The 24,898-nt window shown below is 41.8% G+C and overlaps 2 protein-coding genes across 2 annotated transcripts in view; both read left to right on the top strand.

Annotated features, from left to right (window-relative positions):
• Positions 1-331: 331 nt before the first annotated feature.
• Positions 332-17,956, top strand: Arhgap11a (Rho GTPase activating protein 11A). The gene is made up of 12 exons (XM_059261104.1): positions 332-1,127; positions 4,035-4,105; positions 6,026-6,122; positions 6,258-6,511; positions 7,242-7,405; positions 7,567-7,713; positions 9,246-9,320; positions 10,378-10,545; positions 12,982-13,108; positions 13,561-13,666; positions 15,468-15,606; positions 15,905-17,956. The coding sequence occupies exons 1-12, from the start codon at positions 999-1,001 to the stop codon at positions 17,542-17,544; spliced, it is 3,117 nt and encodes a 1,038-aa protein (XP_059117087.1). The 5' UTR covers positions 332-998; the 3' UTR covers positions 17,545-17,956.
• Positions 17,957-21,483: 3,527 nt separating this feature from the next.
• The window catches only part of Scg5 (secretogranin V), a 45,806-nt gene continuing 42,391 nt past the window's right edge, over positions 21,484-24,898 (top strand). The window contains exons 1-2 of the mRNA XM_059261105.1: positions 21,484-21,614; positions 23,040-23,272. Of these exons, the coding sequence (XP_059117088.1) occupies positions 23,047-23,272 (226 nt within the window). The 5' untranslated portion in view covers positions 21,484-21,614; positions 23,040-23,046. The remainder of the gene's footprint in view (positions 21,615-23,039; positions 23,273-24,898) is intronic.

The raw sequence follows: 24,898 nt of genomic DNA, 5'->3' as shown, positions 1-24,898 counted from the left end.
TAGAAGCGGTTTTCTAGGTAACAGGTCCTTCAGCTTCAGCCGAGAAAGTAAACGGGGAGGCGGGGGGGGGGGGGGGGGGGGAGTGAGGTGTCTATTCGGATCCCCGAGGTATATTGTCTGAAGCGCAAAGCAAATATATTCAGACACGTTTAGGCCTTTTTTTTCCTACAAAGAAATTGGCAAAGAGAGTGTGGAACTCACTCTCCTTTCGCATTCCTTAAGCCTGCACACCACGCCCGTCGTGCTCGCCGCTTCGCCGGAACCTTTCAGACAGGCAGGTCCTGGCCACCCCGAGGGGGTCCTCATTTTGAAAACAGGAGCGGACCAATCAGATGCGGAGCGCTGTTTGGCGCTGGCGTTCAAGCTTGGCTGGGACTGCCGAGGTGCGGTCGCCGCGGTTCTGATGTGTGCCGAGAAGGTGGGGCGGAGGCATGAACCGAGCCACTAAGCTTTAGCAGGCGGGGGGCGGCAGGCAGGCTGATGGGCTAAGGGAGAGGCAGCGTGTGAGACGGGGTGACGGCAGGGACCAGCCCGGGCGGGGACCGGGACTGGGGGGGATCCCTGAGCAGCCGGCTGGCCCGGCTGGAGGGACGAGGTTAAGGTTGCGGTTCCATCTCAAAGATCTGAGCAGTCAAGGCCATCCTGCGTGGAAGAGGATAGGTGGAAGTGTCCGGAAGCGTGAGCAACCCGCTGCAGGCGTGGGTCCCAGGAAACGGAAGAGTCAAAGGAAAAAGGGAGGTTTGTGTAAGTAGCTGACAGGGCCGAGTGACCCGGAAAGAAGGTCGGTGGAAGTGAAACGAGTGAAGTGTGGCCGGAGAGAAGAAGGTCTGTGTAAGTGGATAGAGGATCGAAGGAAAACGGTGGAAGTGGCCGGGGCCTGGGGCCGAAAGGCAGCGGAGCCGAGCTCAAGCCTGAAGGTGTTTGGAAGTTGGAAGACTTGGTGGCAAACGAAAGTCAGGACCCGGAGTCGGCCTCGGCGAGTGGGAGACGTGTTCGGGATGTGGGATCAGAGGTTGGTCAGATTGGCCCTGCTGCAGCAGCTTCGGGCTGTCTATGGCATTAAAGTCAAGGGTGGCCGCGGGCAGTGTGATCGCAGGAGACACGAAACAGCAGCTGCGGAAATAAGGGTAAGTTAAAACGTGTAGGGGCAGGGACACACCTCGTTTTTTCTAGTTAAGAAAGACACGTGGTTAGAAGTGTCAAATTCAATCTGTGTGGTCGTTTGTCTATGTTTAAGGTTTTTTTTTCCCCCCAGAACCTTTTCAGCATTGAAAATTGCATTATTTTCTCGCTGTAGCACCGTTTTGGACAAGAACGCTGCTAGATGTCGGTAGCCTTTCTCCGTTGTGACGATCAAACGCGCCTCCTTATAATGCCGGTTTATTTTTGCAATGCTAGGAATGGGATCCTGGGTCTCCAACTAAAACGCTGTAACTTAACTGATCTGATAATCTATTGTGTTTTAAATAAGCAGTATGTGGGTGGGGAGGAAAACAAACGACCTTCTGCGGGACTGGGTCGGACAGTCAGTGCATTTCAAAACCAATCAGATGAGAAAGTCAGCCTAAGCGTTAGAAATAGTCTTCATGTGATCTTTCTATATTCAGCAGCTTAAGAAAAGAGGCCTGCTGCCTGACCATATCATACTTCCTGGTCTCTTTAGCAGTATAAACGTTAGCTGCCAACATCAGCCCTAGACTGAAACAAACCTGGTTTTTATGGTTTTTTTTTTTAATAAGCAAAATGAGAATAGAGAGTGAGTTGAAGGTTTGTGTATTTAATGATTTGTCACTGAGTGCATATTTCTAAAGCTTCAAAATCCCTCCCTCCAATTACTTTTGTGTGTGCACAGGCTCACACATGCCACGAGCATGCATCTGGGGGGTCAGAGGACAACTTGCATGAATTAGTTTTCTCCTTCCGTTATGTGTGCCTTAGGGATCAAACTCAGGTTGTTAGGCTCGGCAGCAAATGCTCTGCTCATCTAACCATCTCACTGGCCCATTTTTTTAAAAAAAAAATTATTGGTGGGAATTTGGAGTGAGATTTTACTCTTTATTGAGTAATCAAGACTTTCATTGTGAAGAACTGATAATAAGTCATTTTAAAAGTATGTGGGTTGCCAGGCGGCGGTGGTGGTGCACGCCTTTAATCCCAGCACTTGGGAGACAGAGGCAGACGGATCTCTGAGTTCGAGGCCAGCCTGGTCTACAGAGCGAGATCCAGGAAAGGAGCAAAGCTACACAGAGAAACCCTGTCTGGGAAAAAAAAAAGCATTTGGGTAATTTATTAGTACTTTGTAGTATTTAAAGACAAAAAAACTAATAAAATTAATTTGCATAATTTTGTTGTTTTTTAAGCAGTATTGTGTAGCCCAGGCTGACCTTGAACTCACTAGTTAAAGCTGCCTTCACCTCTGTAGTGTTGGGATTAGAGAGCTATGTCACCACACCCATGTAATGTTTGTTTATGGTTAAAAATTACAGTGGTTACTTGGGTTGGTAAAACTGTCTTTCTACAATCCTCAGTATAGGTATTTGCTTTTTTTCTTTCATTCCTTAACCGACAAATCCTGACATTTGCCTTTAGAGACAGGCCAGAGTTTTGACTCTTGCTTTACAGTTAACTGTGAATGTGGGCTGCTTGTTGGTTCTCACTAAGCTTCAGTTCCTTATTCTATAAAGTGGTAATTCCTGGTAAGTTCTGTAGGTAGGTCTAACACAGTACCTGCCACTTGCCACCTATTCAACTATGAAAATTATCCACGTCCTAATTAACTGTTATGTAGTATAAATTCAGCTATGAGTGCTAGTAACTTATTTTAATGAGTTACAACTCTTTCTGTAACACGATGACATAGGATTCAGATTCAGACATAAGAGACAGAGAATGTTATAATGATTCGATTAAGGTTGCACAGCTAAACATTGGAAAAGCCGGGGTTTGAAAAGTGGCAGTCTTGCCAATGGGAACCTGATTTCTAACTGTTCTTGACTGGGTGGTCTTTTTTTGCTTGGAATATTTGTCAGAACAAGCCAAGCGATAGAAACAGAACTAGTAAAATTTCATTATTGCATTGAATCATGAATAGTGCCTACTGATCTCAGTCAGAAGTACTTAAAGAGCAGTTACAGAGAGCAGGTACGTTTGAACTAAATCAGCATGAGGTTGGGTACACTGCTTTAATTTTGAGTCTGCAGATGTATACGGCTTGACTTTCAATCCAGTGGAAAGCCTCAGTCTTCATGCTCTGTGGCATGTTTTTAGGAAGTTTACGATCATGTAGGAAGATAGTGGCAAAACCACCCAAAACACAAGTGGGATCCTTGGTGTTTTAAACTGAATGTGTATTCTTTAAAGTGAGTCTCAAGGTAGCTGAATGAAAATTGTCTTACATGTTCACAGTCTTGGCCTTGTGTACCTCAGGACACAGTTGAAAAGCACTCCGCTGTATAGCATGGGAAAGTTGTAAGGTCTAAAAATACCCACATCTGATGCATTCTAGGAAGGACTCAAATGTGACAGGAGTTCAGTTCGTGTTTTACTTACCAACTGACTTAGTCTTTTGTATGAATTAGTAGGACAACTGGAGAAATGTATAAATAAGGTCATTGAAGAAGTGTTTTACTTACCAACTGACTTAGTCTTTTGTGTGAATTAGTAGGACAACTGAAGAAATGTATAAATAAGGTCATTGAAGAAATGTAGAGCATAGGGAGGTGTTAATATTTGGACTAAATTTGGTCTAAGAATTAAGCACTAATTGTATCAGTTTCCCATAATGAGGTCAAAGACTGGCTGAATGAACAAGATTATTTGAAGGCAGTGGTTTTATCTTGGAGTCTTTGTACTCAAAAAAAACATCTAGCTTCATGTCTTGTAGGGGATACTTGCAAGTAAGTATACTTGAAATAATTGTTTTATATTGATTCATTTCTGGTAATGTTTTTCTTCCTAAGATCTTTATTTGCCTAATGTTAAAGATTTTATTTTATGCCTAATACTGTGTTGAGTAACTGACTTTGTCATTTTAGGGTAAGATATTTGGAGTTCCTTTTAATTCATTGCCTCATTCAGTTGTTCCAGAATATGGACACATTCCAAGGTAAGCAGTCTTCAAAATGAAGAGAATATTCCAAACAGGTTTTAAAAATAGTATCAAAGGTTTCAAAAATAGTTGATTGGTGCATACATTTACTTAAAACCACATTATTTCATTTCTGAACATTACCTATTATCAAAAACAAAAACATCGGGCTAATAAGATGACTTAGTGGGTAAAGGTGCTTGCAGCATAAGCCTGGTGCCAACCCCATGTATAAAGGTAGAAGGGAGAACCCAGCTTCACAGAGCTGTCCCCTGCCTCCACCATGGGTGCTGTGGCCCACTCACTCACACATACACATCATACACTTGCTGCTCTAACAGTTTAGAGTCTTAGATCCAGGAGTAATGACTGGAAGTTTGTTGTAATCTCTGGACTGCTGTAAGTAAACAAAAACAGCTGGCTGTCATTCACCGTCCTCTAGGACTGACATTCGGGCACTCAGTGTCAGTACAGCTCTGTCATTGCTTACTTCCTAATTTTTTGGTGCTAGCTGTTGAATCTAATGTTAACATTGTTGAGATCAGTTTATAGGTAAAATTGAACCTTCACCCCTTAACATGAGAATGAGTATAAGGACAGAGAAGGATTCTACTTTTCCAAGAAAAAAATGTTAGAATGAGGAAAACTTGGTGTTTGGGGGGAAATATAGGCTGATGGCTATGTAAAGCTATGCGTACTGTACCAGGTCACCACCCATGGAGAGACCATGGATAGAGAAGGCCTTGGGCCAGGCAGGCATGGTGGTGAATACTTGCAATCCCAACACTTGGCAGATGGAGACTGACAGTCACCCTTGCTACACAGCAAGTGTGAGGCCAGTCTGGGCACACGGAACCTTGTCTTCAAAAAAGACATTGAACAAAGCCCAAGTCCTTCCACACGGAGACACTAAGTAGAAGAGGAGGAACTTTAAAGGAGATTGAGAAAGAACAGTTTAGGGAGATAGCAAAAGAACTAGAGGAACGGTGAAAAGGACATTTTTGAGCAGGGGAGCGATCAGATGTGTCACGTGTCGAAGAGTTAAGCATTACGAGGAGACAATGGATTGGCAGTTGATTTGGTGAGACAAAGGGCATCGGTGTCCATGGTGGCGCTGTTTGACAGGAGTAGCGTGGGTGAATGTGTCTAGTCGAGGGTTAGGTAGAGGTGGGGAAGTGATAAACAAGGCAAGTCTTCTGTTATGAAGAGAGGCAGAAAAGAATATGGACTTGAGGACACATTTGTGTTAAACAGAGAAAGCCCGAAGTATGTGAACTCCTAATGAGTGTGCTGTTCACATGGGCACAGTCAAGTCAAGGACCCCACGGAGGAATGGAAAACCTTTCTACAGGCTGAGGCTCAGGGAAATAGCAAAGCCTTCTTTGGGGGACTGAGGTCAGGTGTTCACAGTGTGTTGAGAAAATGTCCACTATAGCCCTCCACCCCACCTGGAATGAAAACTGATGTTCTTCAAAAACTGCTCCTCTGGAGAGTAGCTAAACTTGTCTCCTTGATCCAGCTGTATACTGTAAATCCTGCCTTTTTGTTTATTTGTGTGTAATAACCCTGCCTGCTTGTTCAGCAGTTATGCAATAACCTCACCTCCGTGTTCCAGTCTATATAATAAACTCACTGAGCATGAGGAGGGGGCTACTCCACCTGACCCCAGCTCTTTGTGTCTGTCTTTTCTTTATTCTTTTGCCACCCTTTGTCAGTTCTTCCCCTGGAGCCTTGCTAGTGTGGCGCACATTGATGCTGCCCTGAGTAAAGCTATAGACCTTAGAGAAACAGTTAGGAAGCAAGGAGAACAAGTAAATATTTTGTTACAAGGATCGAGCGGATTTTTGACATTGGAACAGGCTGCTATGTATTTGGCAGTAGAATGAGGTTATTGAGATGTGTATCTGGACCCTTGAAAGAACATGACTTCTCTTTCAGCTTTCTTGTTGATGCATGCACATCTTTGGAAGAGCATATTCATACAGAAGGGCTTTTTAGGAAGTCAGGATCTGTTATCCGTCTAAAGGCACTAAAGGTAAGCATAGTTTTTTTACTTTTTCACTAGTATTGTTCCTGATTTGATTTTTACCGTTGAATTATTTTTCTAAAAGCAATTGTAAGTTATTTACATACTGCTTCTAGAGTGCTCAAGATTCCTGTATCTTTTCAGAGTAAACTGGACCATGGTGAAGCCTGCCTGTCTTCTGCACTTCCGTGTGATGTTGCAGGTCTGCTTAAGCAGTTCTTCAGGGAGCTGCCAGAGCCTGTCCTCCCTGCTGATCTGCACGAAGCTCTGTTCAAAGCACAGCAGTTAGGGGCAGAGGAGAAGAATCAAGCTACGTTGTTGCTGTCCTGTCTGGTGGCCAATCCTACAGCTGATATATTAAGATACTTCTTTAACTTCCTCAAGAATGTTTCTCTTAGGTAAGTGGTAATTAATTAAAAGCCTTGAGAAAGAGCTACCTAAGATGTCCAGCTACCTAAAGATGTTCCTGGTAGTTAATAAATTTAATTTGGAGTGAAAACAATTTAATGAGTCTTTACTATAGGAAATATACCCTGTGTAATTTAAGAAATAGTATACCAACTGATTCAATACTTTACATCATTAGATTCTTGATTAGGGATGCCTTAAGGGCTTATTGGTATTTACAGGATTCAGTGTCCACTGGATGGATTTTGGTTGCTGTGCTTTTAAAGCCTTTGAATTGTGTTTCTTAGTTTTCCTCTTCCTGCTGTCAGTGAACCTACTTGTTTTGTTTATAACTGATATTTCCTTCTATGCTTCATTTTCTATGTGTGGCTCTAAAAAGCAGGTAAACAAACATAATCTGTGTGAAAGGACAAAGTGTGAATTGATTAGTGTGGTATATTTAAACCTATGAGACCATATATTTTGGGTTCTTATGTTCTTTCGTTTTTGTGGTGCTAAGGTTGGAACTCAGGCCTTCTGCCTAGTAGACACTCTATGGATAAGCCATACTTAGTGCTCTCCCGCCTTTCCTTTGTCCTTCCTTCTGCAGATCCCTTATGTGGGTGGTAGATGAGGGCTGTTTTACATACAGGTGACAGCTAAAGTAAATGTACTCAATACGTTATTTTAACTTCCTGTAGTTCTACCTATTTGCCATTTAATAAAACCTTTTGTCATCAGGGCGAGTGAGAATAAAATGGATAGCAGCAATCTTGCAGTAATATTTGCACCGAATCTTCTTCAGACAAGTGAAGGCCATGAGAAGATGTCTGCTAACACAGAGAAAAAGCTACGATTGCAGGCAGCAGTAGTACAGACTCTTATTGATTGTGCATCGGATATTGGTAAGAGGTAGTTGCATTGTCAAATAGTAGGATTTATTTAAATGAGGGAGATCCTGGCTTCCAACTGAGGACAGCTGTTAGAAAGGGATTACATTGTTACCTATACTTTGGGATGGGGAAGGGAGGAAGGAAGAAATAATTGTCTTAACATTTCCATTTAGGACGTGTGCCAGATTTTATTCTGGAAAAGATACCAGCCATGTTAGGTATTGATGGTCTCTGTACTACTCCATCCCTGGAAGGCTTTGAAGAAGGAGAATATGAAACTCCTGGTGAATGTAAGAGAAAAAGAAGACAGAGTGTTGGAGGTAATAGATGGTCTCATTTTAGGGTGGTACCCAGATTGTATCTAAAATGCAAACGTCAGCATTAGCTGTGGTATGTGTCTTTTGGATGCCTAGTTGGAGAAATGAAACACGGGCATATTAGAAGTTCAAATGATAATACATTCTAATAGTAAGTGCTTAAATCTTTAACAGAAGATTCCTTGCACTCTAAGCACCAGGAACTTGTCAAAGAGGAAGTCAAACTAAGCATTATTTATTTATTGTGCTGGGAATTGAAACTAGGGCTTTATACAAGCTAGGCAAGCACTGAGCCTCTGAACTGTATCCTCAGCCCTCAACCTGGGTCTATTTGAAGGATGGATAGAATACAGAGAAATTGAGTGATAGAGCAGAAAACTTATATTCTGTACTAGTTGAGAAATGTAGAACAGACACAAGTCTATCCTAGGAACAGATCAGTGTGCTTTGAGTGATGTGTTCCCTGCGTGCATTTGATGGTATAATGTGGAACTAGAGGCCAGGCCAAAGACAGACTGATACCTGGGTACTGGCTAAATGTTGGAGGGTTATAATTTGAGGTCGACATTATTGAAGTATGGTGTAAATTTCTCTGATTTGAAGAACTACCACCTGGAGGTAGAGAGAGTGGTAAGAGGTGTGGCAACAATACAGGTTCCAGATCTTTGAAGAGCTTTTAGTTGTGAATGAGGAGTGGAGTCAGTAGTGAAGGAAATGCTACTGAAGAAGAGTCAAAATGAACCAGAGTTCTGTCGTGGTGATAGTAGTTCCTGGCTCCTCTCGGTCAGGAAGGGCGAGGCCATCCCTTTTCCTTGGTTGACTTCCCCCACTGTGTTGTGCACACATGCATGGGTAGTTATGGGGACATCAGGACAACCTTGGAAGTCAGTCCTGCTTTCTCCCTGTTTTGAGACGGGCTCTCCTGTTGACTGCTGTGCACTCTGGGTTAGCTGTGCTGTCCCACGAGCCTCCAGGGACTCGGCTATCTCTGCCTCCCAGTCTCCCCGAAGGAGTACTGAGACTATAGATACTGTATATGACCATACCTAGCTTTAACAGGGCCTCTGGGGATTTGAACTTAGGTCCTCACACTTACACAGTAAGCACTTTATCTACTGAGCCATTTCCTTACCCGATTTCTTTCCTTTTGGAGTATCATTGCTTTTGGAATCTTTTGGCTTAATTATTGCTTTCTTATATTCTTTCTTTGCTACTTTTGTAGGTTCCTTTTATTACTTCTCTTTTATTTTCATGGGACTGCTGTGTCTCAGCAGGACACAATTTCAAAGGACACAAATTGGATGGCTTAGAAATCACAGTTCTAGAGGCCAGTCTATAGTGTCAGCTGCGCCCTGAAATCTGTAGGGTAGATTGCTTTCTTTCATCTTCTTGACTTCTAGAACACAGTTCTACCTATAGAACTTCCTGGCACAAATGTAAATATTTCTTAGACATGGGTCATCTTTATTATTGGTATAAGGCAGATTATATTACATTTTAATTGTTTATGTAACTATATATACCTTGCATTTCAGATTTTGTTAATGGAGCACTAAATAGACTTAAATCTAGCAGAACACCTTCTGTTACACCTCAACAAGATAGAACTGGTAGGTGTTCGTTATATATAAACATTTAAATAAAAATGTCTTTAGTGCTGTGTAAAAACAATTGTAATAATTGCTTAATTTAATTATCAAATCTCAGTACTAATTTCCTTAAAAGTATTGTACTGTGTATATTGTTGTATTACTAGTTACATTGACTGTGATGAATTCAAAATTGTAAGAAGGTTAGAATTTGTTTTCATTTTTAAATAATCATTTTTTTTCTTTTTTGGTTTTGGTTTTGGTTTTTCGAGACAAGGTTTCTCTGTGTAGCTTTCTGCCTTTCCTGGAACTCGCTTTGGAGACCAGGCTGGCCTCGAACTCACAGAGATCCACCTGCCTCTGCCTCCTGAGTGCTGGGATTAAAGGCGTGCGGCACCACCGCCTGGCCTCATTTTTAAATAATCTTAATCATGATTTTTCAATTGCTTATAATTTAGAGCATTTGAAAATGGCTCAACTTCACTTTGTATCAGAGTAAGAAAGTTGTTCATTCTGTATTCTAATGTTTATACTGGTTTGCTTGCTGGCAAATGTATTTGGCCAATACAGACAGCATGATGTTTTGTTTTTCAGTGAAATGAATTGGTGAACACTCACTTATGAGAAGCAAATAGCAGTTAGTTTTGTCTTCTTATCTTGAATGTAGTTTTCTTCCCTGTATTGATGTTCTTTCATCTGTATTATATATGTCCATTGCTCTATTTACTTTAAGTTACTTCTGCTTTTTAAGAACCTTGCTGAACTCAGTATGGTTGCTTTGGTCCTTAGCCCTAGTACTTGGGAGAACACGGCGGAAGAATCTCATGCCCAAGTCCTATCTGGGTACATAGTAAGGAAACCCCATCTCAAACAATTGAAAAAAAAAATCTTGCCTCTTTGTAACTTTGCTATTTTTATTTTAAATAATTGCAGAATATTAATTAAGTAATATTGGATCATGGAAATGTATCTCTCACATTCTTTTGTTAACCTCTAAATAATAGTGCTTATAAGAAGTTAAAGCTTTTGTCTGTTACCATCTGTATGGATAAACAAGTCATTTCTCTGTGGTTTTCAGCCCAGGCCTCTGTATCACCATTGATTCTCACACCAAGTGTTAAGCGAAAACTGCCAGGAGAGTCTTCTCATGCCTTCTCAAGTAAGAAAAGGAAGTCCATCAAACACAACTTGAACTTTGAGCTGTTGCCAAGTCATCTCTTCAGCAGCAATTCTACACCAGTATCAGGTAGCAAAGAGAATCTTTACATTGGGTTGTAAACATTAACATGAGGGCCTGTTCTCAACAAATAACTGCTTATTTTAATACCACTCACAAGAGCCAAAAGCCACATTTTTCCAAATTTCTGTATTTTATAAGATCTCCTATTCTTAAAAAAAAAACAAAACACCAATTTAATAAAAATAAAGTGTTTATGTTTTATGGGCAAGTCCAGTGAAGTTATGGTAAATAACCAAGCATTTGGGCTTCTGCGGATGGCATATGTGACTGGACGTGCTAGGTCCTGTTTTCTCAGGATCCATATGTAGGGCTCTATTGTCATCTTCAGATAGCTAAAGTCCGAAGTTTCCCAGAGTCTATAATGTTATTCAAGTAGGTTTACAAAAGCCTTAAAACTTGGGGCAAGGCAATCAGCATATAGTTTCAGATGTTTGTTGTTTCTCTTCATTTCAGTGACATCCAAAATTCTATTAGCTATTGAATATATGTTTTTATTGCCATAGTCTTAGACTTAGTTTATTCTTATAGCACACACAGAATATAAATTGGCTTGTGTTAACTTTTTTTTTTTTTTTTTTGGTTTTTCGAGACAGGGTTTCTCTGTGTAGCTTTGCGCCTTTCCTGGAACTCACTTGGTAGTCCAGGCTGGCCTCGAACTCACAGAGATCCGCCTGGCTCTGCCTCCCGAGTGCTGGGATTAAAGGCGTGCGCCACCACCGCCCGGCGGCTTGTGTTAACTTTATCATCAATCAAAAGTGAAATGAAACAAAGCCTAGGGATAAAACCCAAAACCTAGGGGTTCCCTATCTCAATTTGTCACATTAAAACAGAATCTGAGTCTATAGATTTTAATAATTGTTTGCTTCAGGCACTAATGAGTATTTCATTTTGAGCACAAGAGCTGACTGATGAGTTCTTCCCCAAAGACTTTTGGTTTAGTTTCTTTTGAGGGTTCATACTTTGCTTAAATTGAACAGAGTAGCAAGTTGTGGTTTTTCCAGAAGGAAAACCCTCACAAGTTGTGCAGGGCTTATTACAGTAGAACGACAGGAAGACTCATGACTCCATCTGTGGCGCCTTCAGTGACCAGAGGTTGGACACTTAAACTCCTAAAGAAACTTCATACTATGTAATGTTTACAATCTTATCCAGATCGGAAGGCTTCCTAGTCCAGTGGCCATTGGGAAGTGTAGTCTTCTGTTAGCTGCTCCCCAAAGTGGAAATGTTCTTGTGTTATTCTGAACTGAGTTTGAGTTTGAATCACCAGTGAATTTTCATTATGAAACTTCAGCAGTAATTCTATTGCTGTTAGCTCTCCATCTTTCTTTGGTCTGCTTATTTAGTCACTAATCAATAAAATATATCTGTAAGTATGAAAGTAGGTTGGTTTCTACATTTGAGATTTAAAAAGACCCTCTTTTTTCCCCTCAGTGTATAAAGACATTAATCTACAGTTCATGTGCTACTAATACTATTTATAATTCTCAGTCTAATCATTTACATTATTCTGCCTACTCTAACTGCTGCTTGTGACCACATATGTTTTCAAGATGACTAAGTCACATTGGATGTGTTATATTGACCTCTAAAATGTTCTTAGCCTAATGCATGCAGAAGTCTCCAAGATCATTTATTTTTGTGACTAAACAAACCCATGAGGACCTCTTTGGACACTTTGTGGGTTTTTTGTCAATAATGAATTGACAGTTTATATTTGCTGGAAGTTTACTGCATATAATTAGGACATAAGTCACATGTATATGTACCTCCGTAACCTTCTCCATAATATTTTTTTATATAACAGATTGCATGGTATAATAATGAAATTGAACGTTGTTGTAAACACAAATTACTTGTCTAGAACCTGGCAAGGATGAATGGGTTAGGCAGTTTTTGTTTGGTTGACAAAAATTATTGGCAAATTATACTTGTCTGGTAGATGTTTGGCTAGCAATTGTATCCTGAATGCTCACATTCAAAATTTGTCAATAGTTTAATTTTTTTGTTTTTTATTAGCATATATTATGCATACTGGGTTTTACTATGACATTTTCATTCATATATATCCCTCCCCACTTCTAGTAATTCCTGACAGTAATATTTATGTTCATCAAGGAACTGTATTTCCAGAGTCTGAAGCCATTTAATAAGTGATAGGCAATTTCTACTGTCTCCACAGCCTGCTCTTCAAAGTTTGGCAGGATATATTCCTCTCTTAGTACTGTTTAGAGCAGATTAGTAATGTAACCTTTAATTGGCAACTGTTAAATAGGAGATTAATAGTTTTTTTTTTGGTCAGTTATTGACACCTGAAACCTCTAACTAGAAATTGTGTTTCTTGTTGCAGCTTGGATGTAGAAATTAAACTTAAACCTACTTGCTGCAACTTTATACTTTGAAAAGTAAATGTGTGTGACGCATTACCTGCCCTTCTTTTTATAGTTCACTTTGATACGAGCCCGGATGGGTCATCGCAGAGTTCACTCTCTCCTATCGCCATGAGTGGAAACCACTTGACTGGTACAGACCTAAGGCGAAGTAAAAGAATTGCGAGCAAAAAGGTTTACAGGTAATCTGTCCAAGACGTGTCTTCTCACTGGGTGAGCGGTGGTGTGTGCTGTCATTCTACCAAAAGTTATTGTTTAATCATAGTTTTCAATCCCTTCAGTCTATATGTTCTTATTCATTATAGGCCCTTATATACCATCACAAAAGAAGCAAAAAAATACTAAATTGAATTCACTGTCCTTGATAAAAATCCTGGTCTATGTTGATTGTATAATTTTACGTTTTGTTAGTTTTTGCAAGTAGTCTGTTCTGATGATCCTGGTTTATAAGTGATTAAGGATGATAAATCATTTTCATATACAGATATGCATTTATATGTAATATGTTAAAATTTCAGTCATTTTAAAAATTATTTAGTTATTAACAATATGATTTCTTTTGACGTAGATTTTTATCTTGCAAGAATTTCTGATATTTATGCCAGAAACTGATGTTTTAAATTGTACTCTTTAGGGTAGAGTCAGGAAAAGCAGGCTGCTTCTCTCCTAAAGTCAGTCGTAAAGAAAAGGTCCGAAGATCTCTTCGCCTGAAATTTAGCCTGGGAAAAAACAGAGACTCAGTAAGTGTCTTGTCCTGCGACAGAATGCCCAACAAGCTACACAGAGGAGCAGTCCCTTTGGTCGGTGTTTTTAGAATTGTCAGCTCATCCTGGTGGGGAGAATGTGGCAAGTAGAGCCCTTCCTGTCATGGCAGCTGGGAAACAGACAAAAGGCATGCAGAAAGGGGCTGGGGTGAGGGTGGGTACCATCCAGATCTAAGCACATCCTTCCCTCCAGCTCCCATCTTTTACCACTTCCCAGTAATGCTGTCAGATTATGAATCATTACTGGATTCATTCATTCATTGGGCCAGAACCCTCTTCTAATAATCTCTGGAAATGCCATCATAGATAACTGCAGAGGTGTGCCTATCTATTGTTATAGGCATTTCTTATTCACACTCACTATTAAGAACATTGTAGTGGCTTATGACTTTATTAATCTGTTAGCATAACACATCATAGTAACATAAAATTGTAGACTTAAAATACCCTCTCACACTTGCCTTCCTAATGAACCATTCACTACTGCTCTCTATCAACATTTCATCTCAGGACTCCATAGAACTGCTCCCATCAAGGGGTGGGGTGCACTCCTTTAACCTTATCTTAGTTAGACATCCGCATTAACTTCTCTGGATCACAGTACTCTCCAAAGCAAACTGATAGATGTCTTTGCTTGCAGGGTTTTTTGTTGTTTGATTTGGTTTAGATTTGGGGAGTGTTTGTCTTTTATTGTGCTAAACACGTATTGTGGCGCTGAACTCTGGTTTCTGCTTGTTTCTTCTTGGATGTCTGTTTAGACAAAACCTATTGTCCAACCGTCCTCGCTGCAGCTGTCCCTACAACCAAGCCCTCTTCACCCTGCTGTCGCCCATTTCAGTTGTGCAGCATGCTCTTCCAACAACTGGGCTAGACTGTACACATTCTTGCTTCCTCCCTCGCATCTCATGGGCCACATCTTGTCTGTTTGAGAAGCCTGCTTAATTTCTGCTCTTAGTTACCTCCAAATTGTCTTTTCTCCTGGATAACTGCAGTTCATCAACTAGCGGGTCTGCCTGCTTCTATACTTTCTGCAATAGTTTCCCCAAAAAAACAGTCTTCTAAAAAACCAAGTTGTCATATTGCTCTGTTCTGAACCCTCCAGTGATATTTTTATTCTGACTGAAACCCCAGCCTCCTGCATTAACCTGCATGCTCCATCCGATCTGTTCCCAGAGCACATCTCCGAGCTCTGCTCCAGCACTCCGCCCCCCCACTCTGCTTCCTTCCTGACCCTCTCCAGCTGTAGAGGCCGCACTAGTAACTTCTCCCTAAAATGCGGTTGCACACAAGTCTTCTGTTGTTCTTGCCCTTTATCTTCTCATCACCCTGTGTGAAATTATTCTCCCACCATCACCAGCCATGGCCTCCTTACTATTTTACTGTTCTCCATATCACTTTTGACCCCGTACTATATTGATGTGATGTAATGTACTGTTTTGATCTAAATCTCATCATCGAATGTAAATACTATGAGGGCAAAATTTTTACCATCCTGCCCCCACAGACATATAATTTGTAAACAGGCACAGGAACAAAATACGAGAATTTATTCTTTAATAATACTGAATATGTTATGCTATTTTTATTTTACTTTATAGAATATCACCTAATGTTTATCATTTCACCAGCAGACAAGAATATTTGTTTTTCTTACAAAGTTATCCTTCAATTATATAAGCCTTTTGAAGTTGCTGATTTTAATACTTAATTGGTTTTAATTTTTTAATTAACTGGATTTGCTTAACTAAACCATTTTCAAATTTTCTTTTCTGTACAGAATGGATGTTCTGTCATCAATAGATATGAAAATGTTGGTCGACGACTAGCAAATCAACAGAGTCTAAAAAATAGGATTGAATCTGTAAAAACAGGCCTGCTTTTTAGCCCAGATATTGATGAAAGATTGCTAAAGAAAGGTACATTTATACAATACTGTAGAATTATACTCAAAATTTTAGTTTCAGTTTCTTTAAGATAAAATATATTATTTTGTGCTCCAGAAGTTTAAAGTTCTCATTTGAATGGTGAAAATATTTGACTTGGCAGTATAGTTTTCTGCCAACAATTGGAGGATGCTTGTAAATGTCCACACTGGACATTTCTATCTTCAATGTTTTGGAAATAATGCTCAGTACCTTCACTTATCATATGTTTGGATTATATTTAAACTAGTTAAGACATGAAGTATTCAAAGCATCAACTGGTTTATTCTAGATGCAGAAAAGATGAGGAAATCTGAGGAACACTTACTAACTCCAGATGGACTGGATGGAGCAGGTTCCAGGATGTCTTGGACAGAACCCAGCAATTCAAGTTTTCAAGACATAGGTGCAGGCGGAGCTTCTCCAGTAATGAGCAATCTTGAGGTGAAGAGCTTTTCTTTGGAGCCCGACAATACTGTTGACAACTCACCAGTTGTGTCCTGTGAACTCAGACCTTTCACCTTGCACAGTCAACCTGACAGCAGTGTGCTGGGGAGTTCCCTTAGTGGAGATGAAAGTAACCTGACCTCCGAGACCTTGCTAAAGATTCAGAAAGCGTTTTCCGAGTCTGGGAGTGATCTTCATACACTGATACATCGTGGGCAGTCCTCAGTCACAACCACAGGGGAAGAAAGTGAGGCCAGCAATGGGACTGTGAGAGAATCAAAGGGAGATGCTGGGGACTGTGCTGGGGAAGATGGGGACCGTGTTCCAGAAAGAGATTTCTCAGCGTGTCCAAGTCCAACATTGGGCAGAGAAGCCAGTAATGGGACTGTGAGAGAACCAAAGGGAGATGATGGGGACTGTGTTCCAGAAAGAGGTTTCTCAGCGTGTCCAAGTCCAACATTGGGCAGAGAAGCAAGCGTAGAATCTTATTCAACTCAGATGAAGGGGGAACATGAAGAAGACATCCAGTCAGAAGTGCCAAAAGCTGAATTGATCCTGCAAGAGTTCCCCAGTGAGGAGCAAATGAAGGGACCACAGTCCCCAAGGAACCAACTAAATGCCCAGTCAGCGGGGAATGAGGCTGTGGTGCAGGAGAGCTCCATGGCGTGTGAAGCTGCTGGGAAAGATGAGGCTCACTCTCCTTTAGAGCAGAGTGCGTGCAGTGTGCTAGACCCTTCAAAACCTCAGCCCCAGAGACTGGCTAAGCAGCGGTCACCGGTGGGAAAATGCCATAATGCGGTTCCTGGAGGTTTACAAATGACGGAGCATGGCAAGGTTTCTGATCACATACAGTGGTTTAATAAACTTTCTCTAAATGAAGCAAACAGCACAAAAGTGAAGTCACCTCTGAAATTTCAGCGTACTCCTGTCCGTCAGTCTGTCAGAAGAATTAATTCTTTGTTGGAGTATGGCAGGCAGCCTGTGAGGCAGAAGTTGGCATTCTTTGGTGATGCAGCTTCTCCTCTGGTGAAATCGGTGAGCTGTGATGGTGCTCTTCCCTCATGTGTAGAAAGTACATCGAAAGATTCCTCCGTTTCATGTACTAAATTAGGTCCCAAAGCACAGAAGTCTACGTCGTGTGATAAGTCAAATGATGCAATTTCAAAATCAAGCGTTGAATTAACTTCTAAATCTTTCTCAAAAGTTAAGAGACATCCAGATCCTGTGCATGCTTCTCTTGGAAATACTAGACTTTGTAAACAGGAGAGCAAATCTGATGGCCAAATTAAGTTTCCCTTGGATGATCTCACTAATCATGATAGATTAAAATTTGCTGTAAATAATAATACAGCCTTTCCTCCCGGAATAAAAAACAGAGTTCTTAGGAAACCATCAGAAAAAGAAAGGGTCTGGTACAAGGGTTCTCCCAAAAATCCTATTGGAAAGACTCAACTCCTACCAACGAGTAAGCCTGTAGACTTGTAACTGACAGATGTCATACTTGTCATTAGTGTTTATAAAGTTAGCAGTTGGTGGGATGGTTTGCAGGGTAATCGTGTGCTAGTGTGTAGCTAAGGATGTTTGTTAAGCAGCTTTTCTCTGAAGCAGTCTCACTGCTTGGCTGGAACAATTTGGATTTTCATACTTGCACATAGAGCTGTTTTGTTTTTCTTTATTACTGAAGCATTTAAACTTCATTGTGATTTCTCGAAGCAAAGGTTATAATTAACTTTAAAAATCCTGTTGGGTAGATTTATTTAAAAGAGGGGCAGGTTTTTGGTTTGCATGCCTGATAGGAAGTTGTGCTTGGTTTTGGTCATTCCTCCAAGTCCATTACAAATCTCCCACGTTAAGGGAATGGGTAGCCCTGCCAATCTTATGTCTTGAGTTATATTCATGTCTGCTAGTACTTATTCCTGTTTGGGGCAGAGGAATATGGTCAGTGTCTCCTGTAGGTGTATACAAGGTTTCACTTGAATCTTGAATTAAGGACAGTGGTTAAATCAGAATGATAACTAAGTTGCATTCATACATTATGGTGTTGAAGTAATTGATTAATTTTAAGCCATACTTTATTTTTGAAGATAATTTTGATCTATTTTGTCCAATATGAAAATGAAATTTTTAAGGAGATAATTAAGCTTGAAATTTTTAATCAAGGTTTTTTTTCCTATGAAGGTGGTTGATTTTAGAATTTGAATTGCTAATGTACCTCTGTACATTTTGCTTAGATAAATATCTGATAGTCTTATCCTCTGTTTAAATCTTATTTATTTAGTGTACACATTAAAAATAACTTCTGGAAAACGTCTTGCCTCAGAGTGTTGTGTTTCAGGTGCAAAGCATTGCACACACTCTTAGTGTGTGTTTTTGTGCGAGAGGAACTTCACGTCCTTGAGTTTGCTTTGCCAGGGTCTGCTTGAAGATGTGTGGTTATTTTTTAGATTTATTTTATATGTGTGAGTGTTTTGGCTGCATCTATGTATGTAAACCCATGTAAATATAACACACGTGTGCCTGTTCTCCTCTGAGATAAGAGGGGGTTGGGTACCCTGGATGGTTGTGAGCCTCTGTGTAGATTTTGGAAACTGAACCCGGATCCTCTGTGTAGGGCTGAGAACCAAACGTAGGTCCTGTACAAGAGGTGCTAGAAGTGCTCTTATAACCACAGACCATCTCTTCTGCCCCAAGATTTCTGTTTTATTTCAAGGTTATTTCCTATGTTCCTTAGTAATCCTTCCCCAGAACTAGTATATGGTTTACATAAAAACTAAAGCTCTCTAGTCTTAAACTTCATATTTATCTGATCAAAACAGACTAGCCATGCATTTTAGGTATAGCTGGAATAGGTTGTGGATCCTTTACCTAAAATTGGTAAGAAGAGAAATTTCTCAGATTTTGGAATATTTTCATAGGCTTCACTGGTTGAGTATCCTTAAAACATCAAGCTCAAGTGCTTCAAAATTTGAAACATGCCGGGCGGCGGTGGCCCACGCCTTTAATTCCAGCACTCGGGAGGCAGAGCCAGGTGGATCTCTGTGAGATCAAGGCCAGCCTGGTGTACAGAGCGAGATCCAGGACAGGCACCAAAACTACACAGAGAAACCCTGCCTTGAAAAACAAAAACAAATTTGAAACATTTTGAACTCTCAGCATATACTAGGAATTCCTCTGTGATGTTAATGTGTCTAGTGCCTGGAGTATGCCTGTAAAACTAGCACTCAGGATTTGGAGACATGGGATATGGAGCTCTTATCTCAATTTTAAAAATGAAGAAAAATTCTACAAAATCCTTGACACTTAAGATTCCAGATCATTTCATATTTGGGAGTCGAAAAAGCTTTAAAATGTGGTTTCAGCCAGGCGGTGGTGGCGCATGACTTTAATCCCAGCACTCGGGAGGCAGAGGCAGGTGGACCTCTGTGAGTTCGAGGTTTGCCTGGCCTACAGAGTGAGTTCCAGGAAAGGCACGAAGCTACACAGAGAAACCCTGTCTTGAAAAACCAAAAAAAAAAAAAAAAAAAAATGTGGTTTCATCTTTGTATTCATTTTTTTATATGAAATGAAGATTGTTATTAAATTCATGGGCTATATGATCAAAGAGTATACATTTGTGCTTTCCAAAGTTAAAAGTGATGTGTACAGTAACTTCAAGAATTATCATTTTTAAGTATAAAAACCTAATATGTGTTCTTCTATAAGAAATGAGCAAATTTTAATACACAAAGAACTAAAGTTAGGTTCCTGGGAGCAACATCTTATGGTCACTGAGAACTTAATGTATGATTTTGAGAATCATCAAGTATAGGATATATATGAGTCATGCCTTATTTTAAATATAATCTTAGTCAAGTGTACTGGTACATGCCTGTAGTCACGGCTCCTCCGGAGGCTGAGGTAAGTGAAGATCACTTGAGACCAACCAGCCTGGGAAAACTCTTGTATTTGAGCTGGAATGTGAGTTGTTACCCACAGGCTCTTGCTGAGAGCTTGGTACCTAGCTGGTGGCACTGTTTTGATGTAGAACTTTGAGGAGGAAGTAGGTCCCCTGGGGCTGTGTCTTTGAGCAGTACACCTGTGTGTTCTACTGTTTATCCCGACTCCATGTGCTCCCACCGTCCTGTTCTGACTCACTGTGTGTTCATAAACTAGTGGAACCCACAGTCATGTACTGAAATCTCAGCAGTTGTGTGCCAAAATAAAATTTCTTTTCTTTCTCTCAGCACTTTGTCAGCAGAATGAAGGCTTACATACCCTGTCTAAATTACAGCACAGTGTGAATTATAGACATTTTTGGTATGTTTCAGGCGACTACACGGCCAGCAAGATGTGGTAACCCATTTTTCCAATCTTAGGTTGAATATAACTGACCGATTTTGAAGAAAACTTGAGGATAAACAGTATTCATTAGTAATAAACATTGCGTACTGTCATAAGCTTTGAACCTGGAGCCAGCGGGCTATTTGTCATGTTGATTGAAACAAAAAGCATCCAGGGAAGAAAAACCACTGGGAAGGCTCCCTGGCTTTGCACAGAAGGCCTCTCACAAATCTCCCTGCCTCTCTTCATTGCATTAAAATGCTAATGGGTTTGCTGCTCTGAGCTGCAGCAAGACGAGAGCAGAATTCTAACCTCATCATGGAACTTACTGTTTCCCAGAAGTTTCCCCAAAGGACTCAGTCCTAGCTGTTTTATGGGCTTTGTGGTGTCTACTTGGTTTCTTTCAGGGTTAGGAATCTGGGTCCCATCACTGGCACCACAAAATATAATAAATTCCAGGTTTGCTTGGGCAAGTTCTGCATGTCCTGGAAGTATGGTTTCTCCTGGTGAACTTCAGAAGCAGAACCTCCAGGTACCCTGAGGGGTTAAAGGAAAGGTATAATAGAGGTGGCACTGTCACCAGGACCCCTTAGGACTTGGATTTTTCCTAGTCACCCCTGCCATTGCCACATTCAGGACAAAGATTCTCTCATAGATGGGTCTCTTAAGTTTTCTATCCGTCTGTGGAGTGTAGGTCATGAGACTGGATTGGACTATGAAAGGGAAAGCTTAAGCGAGGGGATAAGGAAAAGATACAAGAAAAGAGGTTTATGAACATGTCAGTAGGAAACCGTTTGTATGCTAATTTAAAAATCATTCTAGAAGATGGCAAAATTAAAGGTGTGCTATGTAGTGGTGGTCTACATTTAGGTAGCTGCTTGAGACTGATGAAGGCGGTAAATGACGTTCGTAGGGGTTGATGCAGAAAGGGAGCCCAGGAGAAGTCTTACAGTGAAGAGACACTCAGAATGCCCGGTGGAGTGCAGGCTCCAGGCCAGAGATGCAAGCGTCTGGAATGCCTTTCAGGAACTCTGGGAAGGCCTCCTCCACCTGCTAGGGGCGGGGCCGGGGTGGAGCTAGGATGCTGAGGGAGGTGACGCAGGAGCTATCCAGCTCGTCAGTTCCCTGCTTTGGACCAGATTGCTACAAGCTCGCCCGAGGCCCTACGGTGAGTTCCTCGGTGAAGCATTCAGGCTAGGCAGCCGGCAGAACGCGGGAGTACTTGGGTTCCTAAGGTAGGGAAAGATGCCCTCCAGGAATCCTTGAACTTGAGGCTGGGGTCAGACAAAGGATGGGTGCGGGGATTACAAGGGTTGGCTATAAATAAGGGGTGGGAGGAAGAGTTCCGAGCGGTGATTGGGTAGTTCATCAGTTGGCTGGCCAGTCAAGAAAACATCCTGTATTCGGAGTTCATGGAGAAAGATGGAGATAATGGAGCCTGGTTCCTGCATCTGGCCCTTTCATCACAGCTGTGGATTATGCTGTTAAAACAGCCGTCCTCGGCCCAGTGATGAGCAAGGCCAGGAAAGGCTTTTAGCTGCAGGGGGAAAAAAGAAGACATTAGCTGAAGCGAATATTTATTTCGGTTTTAGGAACGATGCTTGGCTTGTTCCCCACTGTTTCAATCCCTACCCCTGTGAATGCTCAAAAAGGTTTATCTGGCTGTTGCCTGAAGCACCCATTCAAAACAAGCAGCTTCCAGGGACGCTGTGTACATATTGTTTCCTTGCTCTGCAGGCATGTCCGTGGACAGCAACATGTAGGGCAGGTTGACAGCCCACATATCCCCGCCCCCCCAACCCCCCACCCCATTTCACTGTCTTCCCTCTCCTCCCTGCCGCCTCCGCAGATCTCAGCTTCTAGAACTGTGAACCCTGAGCCGACGGTGCCAACACGGGAACAGAAGTGCAGGGCCTCACTGTGCACCCGGCATTGCTCCGTGCTCCTTTCCATGATTTTGATCTTTATCCTAACAATAACTCTGTAAGACAGGTTGTTACTATTCTCATTCCGCAGAAGGGGAGGCGGGGGTACTTGCCTAACATCACCTAGGTGGCACCCAGTGAAGCAAGTGTCTTTCATGTCACCTCCCACATGGCAGGGCAGCATCTGAGCTGCACAGTACTTCTGCTCAGGATCTTCTATTGCTTGTCGGCTGAGTTAAATACCCTTTGCCACCACTCCAGAACTTTCTTTCTCTCTCACTCTGTGTGTGTGTGTGTGTGTGTGTGTGGTGTTTAATTTTTACTGATTAAATCTCCCTAACTCCTTCTTTTAAATTGGGAAAACTCAAAATTGGTATTTTGAGTTTTCTCCTTTTCTCAAAGGAGTTCCCTCCTTTTCTCAAAACAGAAAGTACTTAGATTGCAAGGAAAACAGACCACGGGTGTGAGAACCATTATTCCAGCTTAGACGTCTCAGGTAGCAAGTTAGAGGGACTTGCTTACCCTAGACACTTTGGTCTCTTTACTGCTTTCCCACAGGGGTTTCCTACCTGCCTTGGACACTTGACACAAACGCAAACCTCTAGAATTTTTCACTGTAGGCTCCTTTCAGGGTGGTCCTTCAGCCTCAACTGTGATTCATGATTATATTACCACAGTAGTGTTATTACAGTTGCCAATTTGGCCAAGTTATAGACTTGGTCCTTTCTTCTGCAGGTTAAAAATGGCCCCAAGGATGGTCTCTGTCCTGCTGTCTGGCCTTTTGGTTTGGTTGATGTTCGACTGGAATCCAGCATTTGCTTATAGTCCACGGACCCCTGATCGGGTCTCTGAAACAGACATCCAGAGGCTGCTCCATGGCGTTATGGAGCAGCTAGGCATTGCCAGGCCACGTGTGGAATACCCCGCTCACCAGGCCATGAATCTTGTTGGGCCACAGAGTATTGAAGGTATGCACTGTACCTAACTGACAATGTTTCCATTATATTTCTGAGGCTACAGCCTCCATTTACCAGGGTTTTTTGTTTTGCTGGGGGGGGGGGTATTTTATTGTTTGGGCTATCTCATGTAGACCAGGCTCACCTTGAACTCCCTATGTAGTCAAGAATGACCTTGAGCTCCTGATCCTCTTGCCTTTACCTCCCAAGTGCTAAGATATGGGGGATGGGAGCTCAACTTCCTGAGAAGCTGAGGAGGGAAGCTGGGGCTGTGGGCCACATACTAAGCAAGCACTCTGTGGGCTAAGCTGTATCCCCGGCTCTCTTTCCCCTTTGTATTCTGCACGGTGGTACATACATGGCACAGCCATGAGGACGGCAAGACTCCCTCTCTGGTGAATTTTCCCAGTTTCCCAAGTTCCTGGTAATGTTCTTATAAACCTTCAAGTTGAAAACTGTATTTCATTTATTTGCTGTTTACTTATATATAAAAAGAGTCTTCCCCTTGGGAGTGGGCAATGGATCTCATAGAAAAATATGAATTCTCATGTTGGGTTCTCTCAAAAGCCACATCTGGCAAAGTGCTGTTTCTGATGGATAGATGATGCATACTTTTCCCTGTGGTGATTAGCTCACAATGTTGTCTGCTCCAGAGGTCTGTGTATGCTGTGAATAGTGTTAATATATGACTCCCATTTCTGCCTTGTTGCCCATCACTTTGAGCCATTGAAATTGCTGTGTATTTTGATTGGCATTTGAGCTCAGGAGGAGATTAACCCAAATCATTTGAATCTGCAAGCATGCAACTACAGGGAACGACTTGCAGCAAGATAAATCAGATAGGACTCCTTGCCATTCTTCAATTCGGGAGAATCTAAAGCCTTCATGGCACCAGCCACCTGTTCCTGTTTATTCAATGCTTTGGTTTGAGACGGTAAATATCTGCCCTTTCTCTGCCAGTGAAGCGCGCGGCTAATCGCTCTGCTGCTGTCATGGAAAAGGTTCTTCCTGCCGCCCAAGCCTTGTTTATGAAGAACCCCATTCTCTTCACTCAGCATCCAACTATGTGTCATCCTCCATGTGCCTGCCATTCTGCAGGATGCTGGGGCAGCTCTGGCCTAAATGACCCAGGCTAACTGGGAGAAGGGAACTGGCAAAAGGTCATTACAGTGTATCCTGATACACACTGCTTCCATGGAACAAAGAGAGGAGACTGGTCAGGAATGGGGGGAGCCTGTAAGGAAATGCTTCTTAGAAGTAACATTTGACCCGGGTTTTGAAGTTGGCATAGGAAGTCCTCAGGGAGGCGTGATGAAAAGGCAAGGAGGAATGAAAGAGCATGGGTTACCATAAATCGGAGTTAACGAGTTCCCATCATTATTCTTGAAGTAATGAGCTGTCGTAGTGAACTCAACTCTCCCCTAAGGGATGACTGTTGACTTGTGCTTCCATTGACTGTGGCTCTACAGAGAATTACCACAGCACTAGCCAGGTCATTGGTTTCCCTTGTCAGTTACCTCTGGTCACAGCATTCGCTGTCTCACTCCATTCAGTCACACCAAGCTAAATTCAGGTGTTGACCAGCAACGCAACCAAGCTGGTGTGGGATCTTTTACTCTCATTATGGTGATTGGCAGA

The sequence above is a fragment of the Peromyscus eremicus genome, chromosome 4, assembly GCF_949786415.1.
Source record: "Peromyscus eremicus chromosome 4, PerEre_H2_v1, whole genome shotgun sequence".
NCBI lineage: Eukaryota > Metazoa > Chordata > Mammalia > Rodentia > Cricetidae > Peromyscus > Peromyscus eremicus.
Note: the sequence above shows the minus strand (reverse complement) of the source record. Positions and strands in the feature narration are given on the sequence as shown.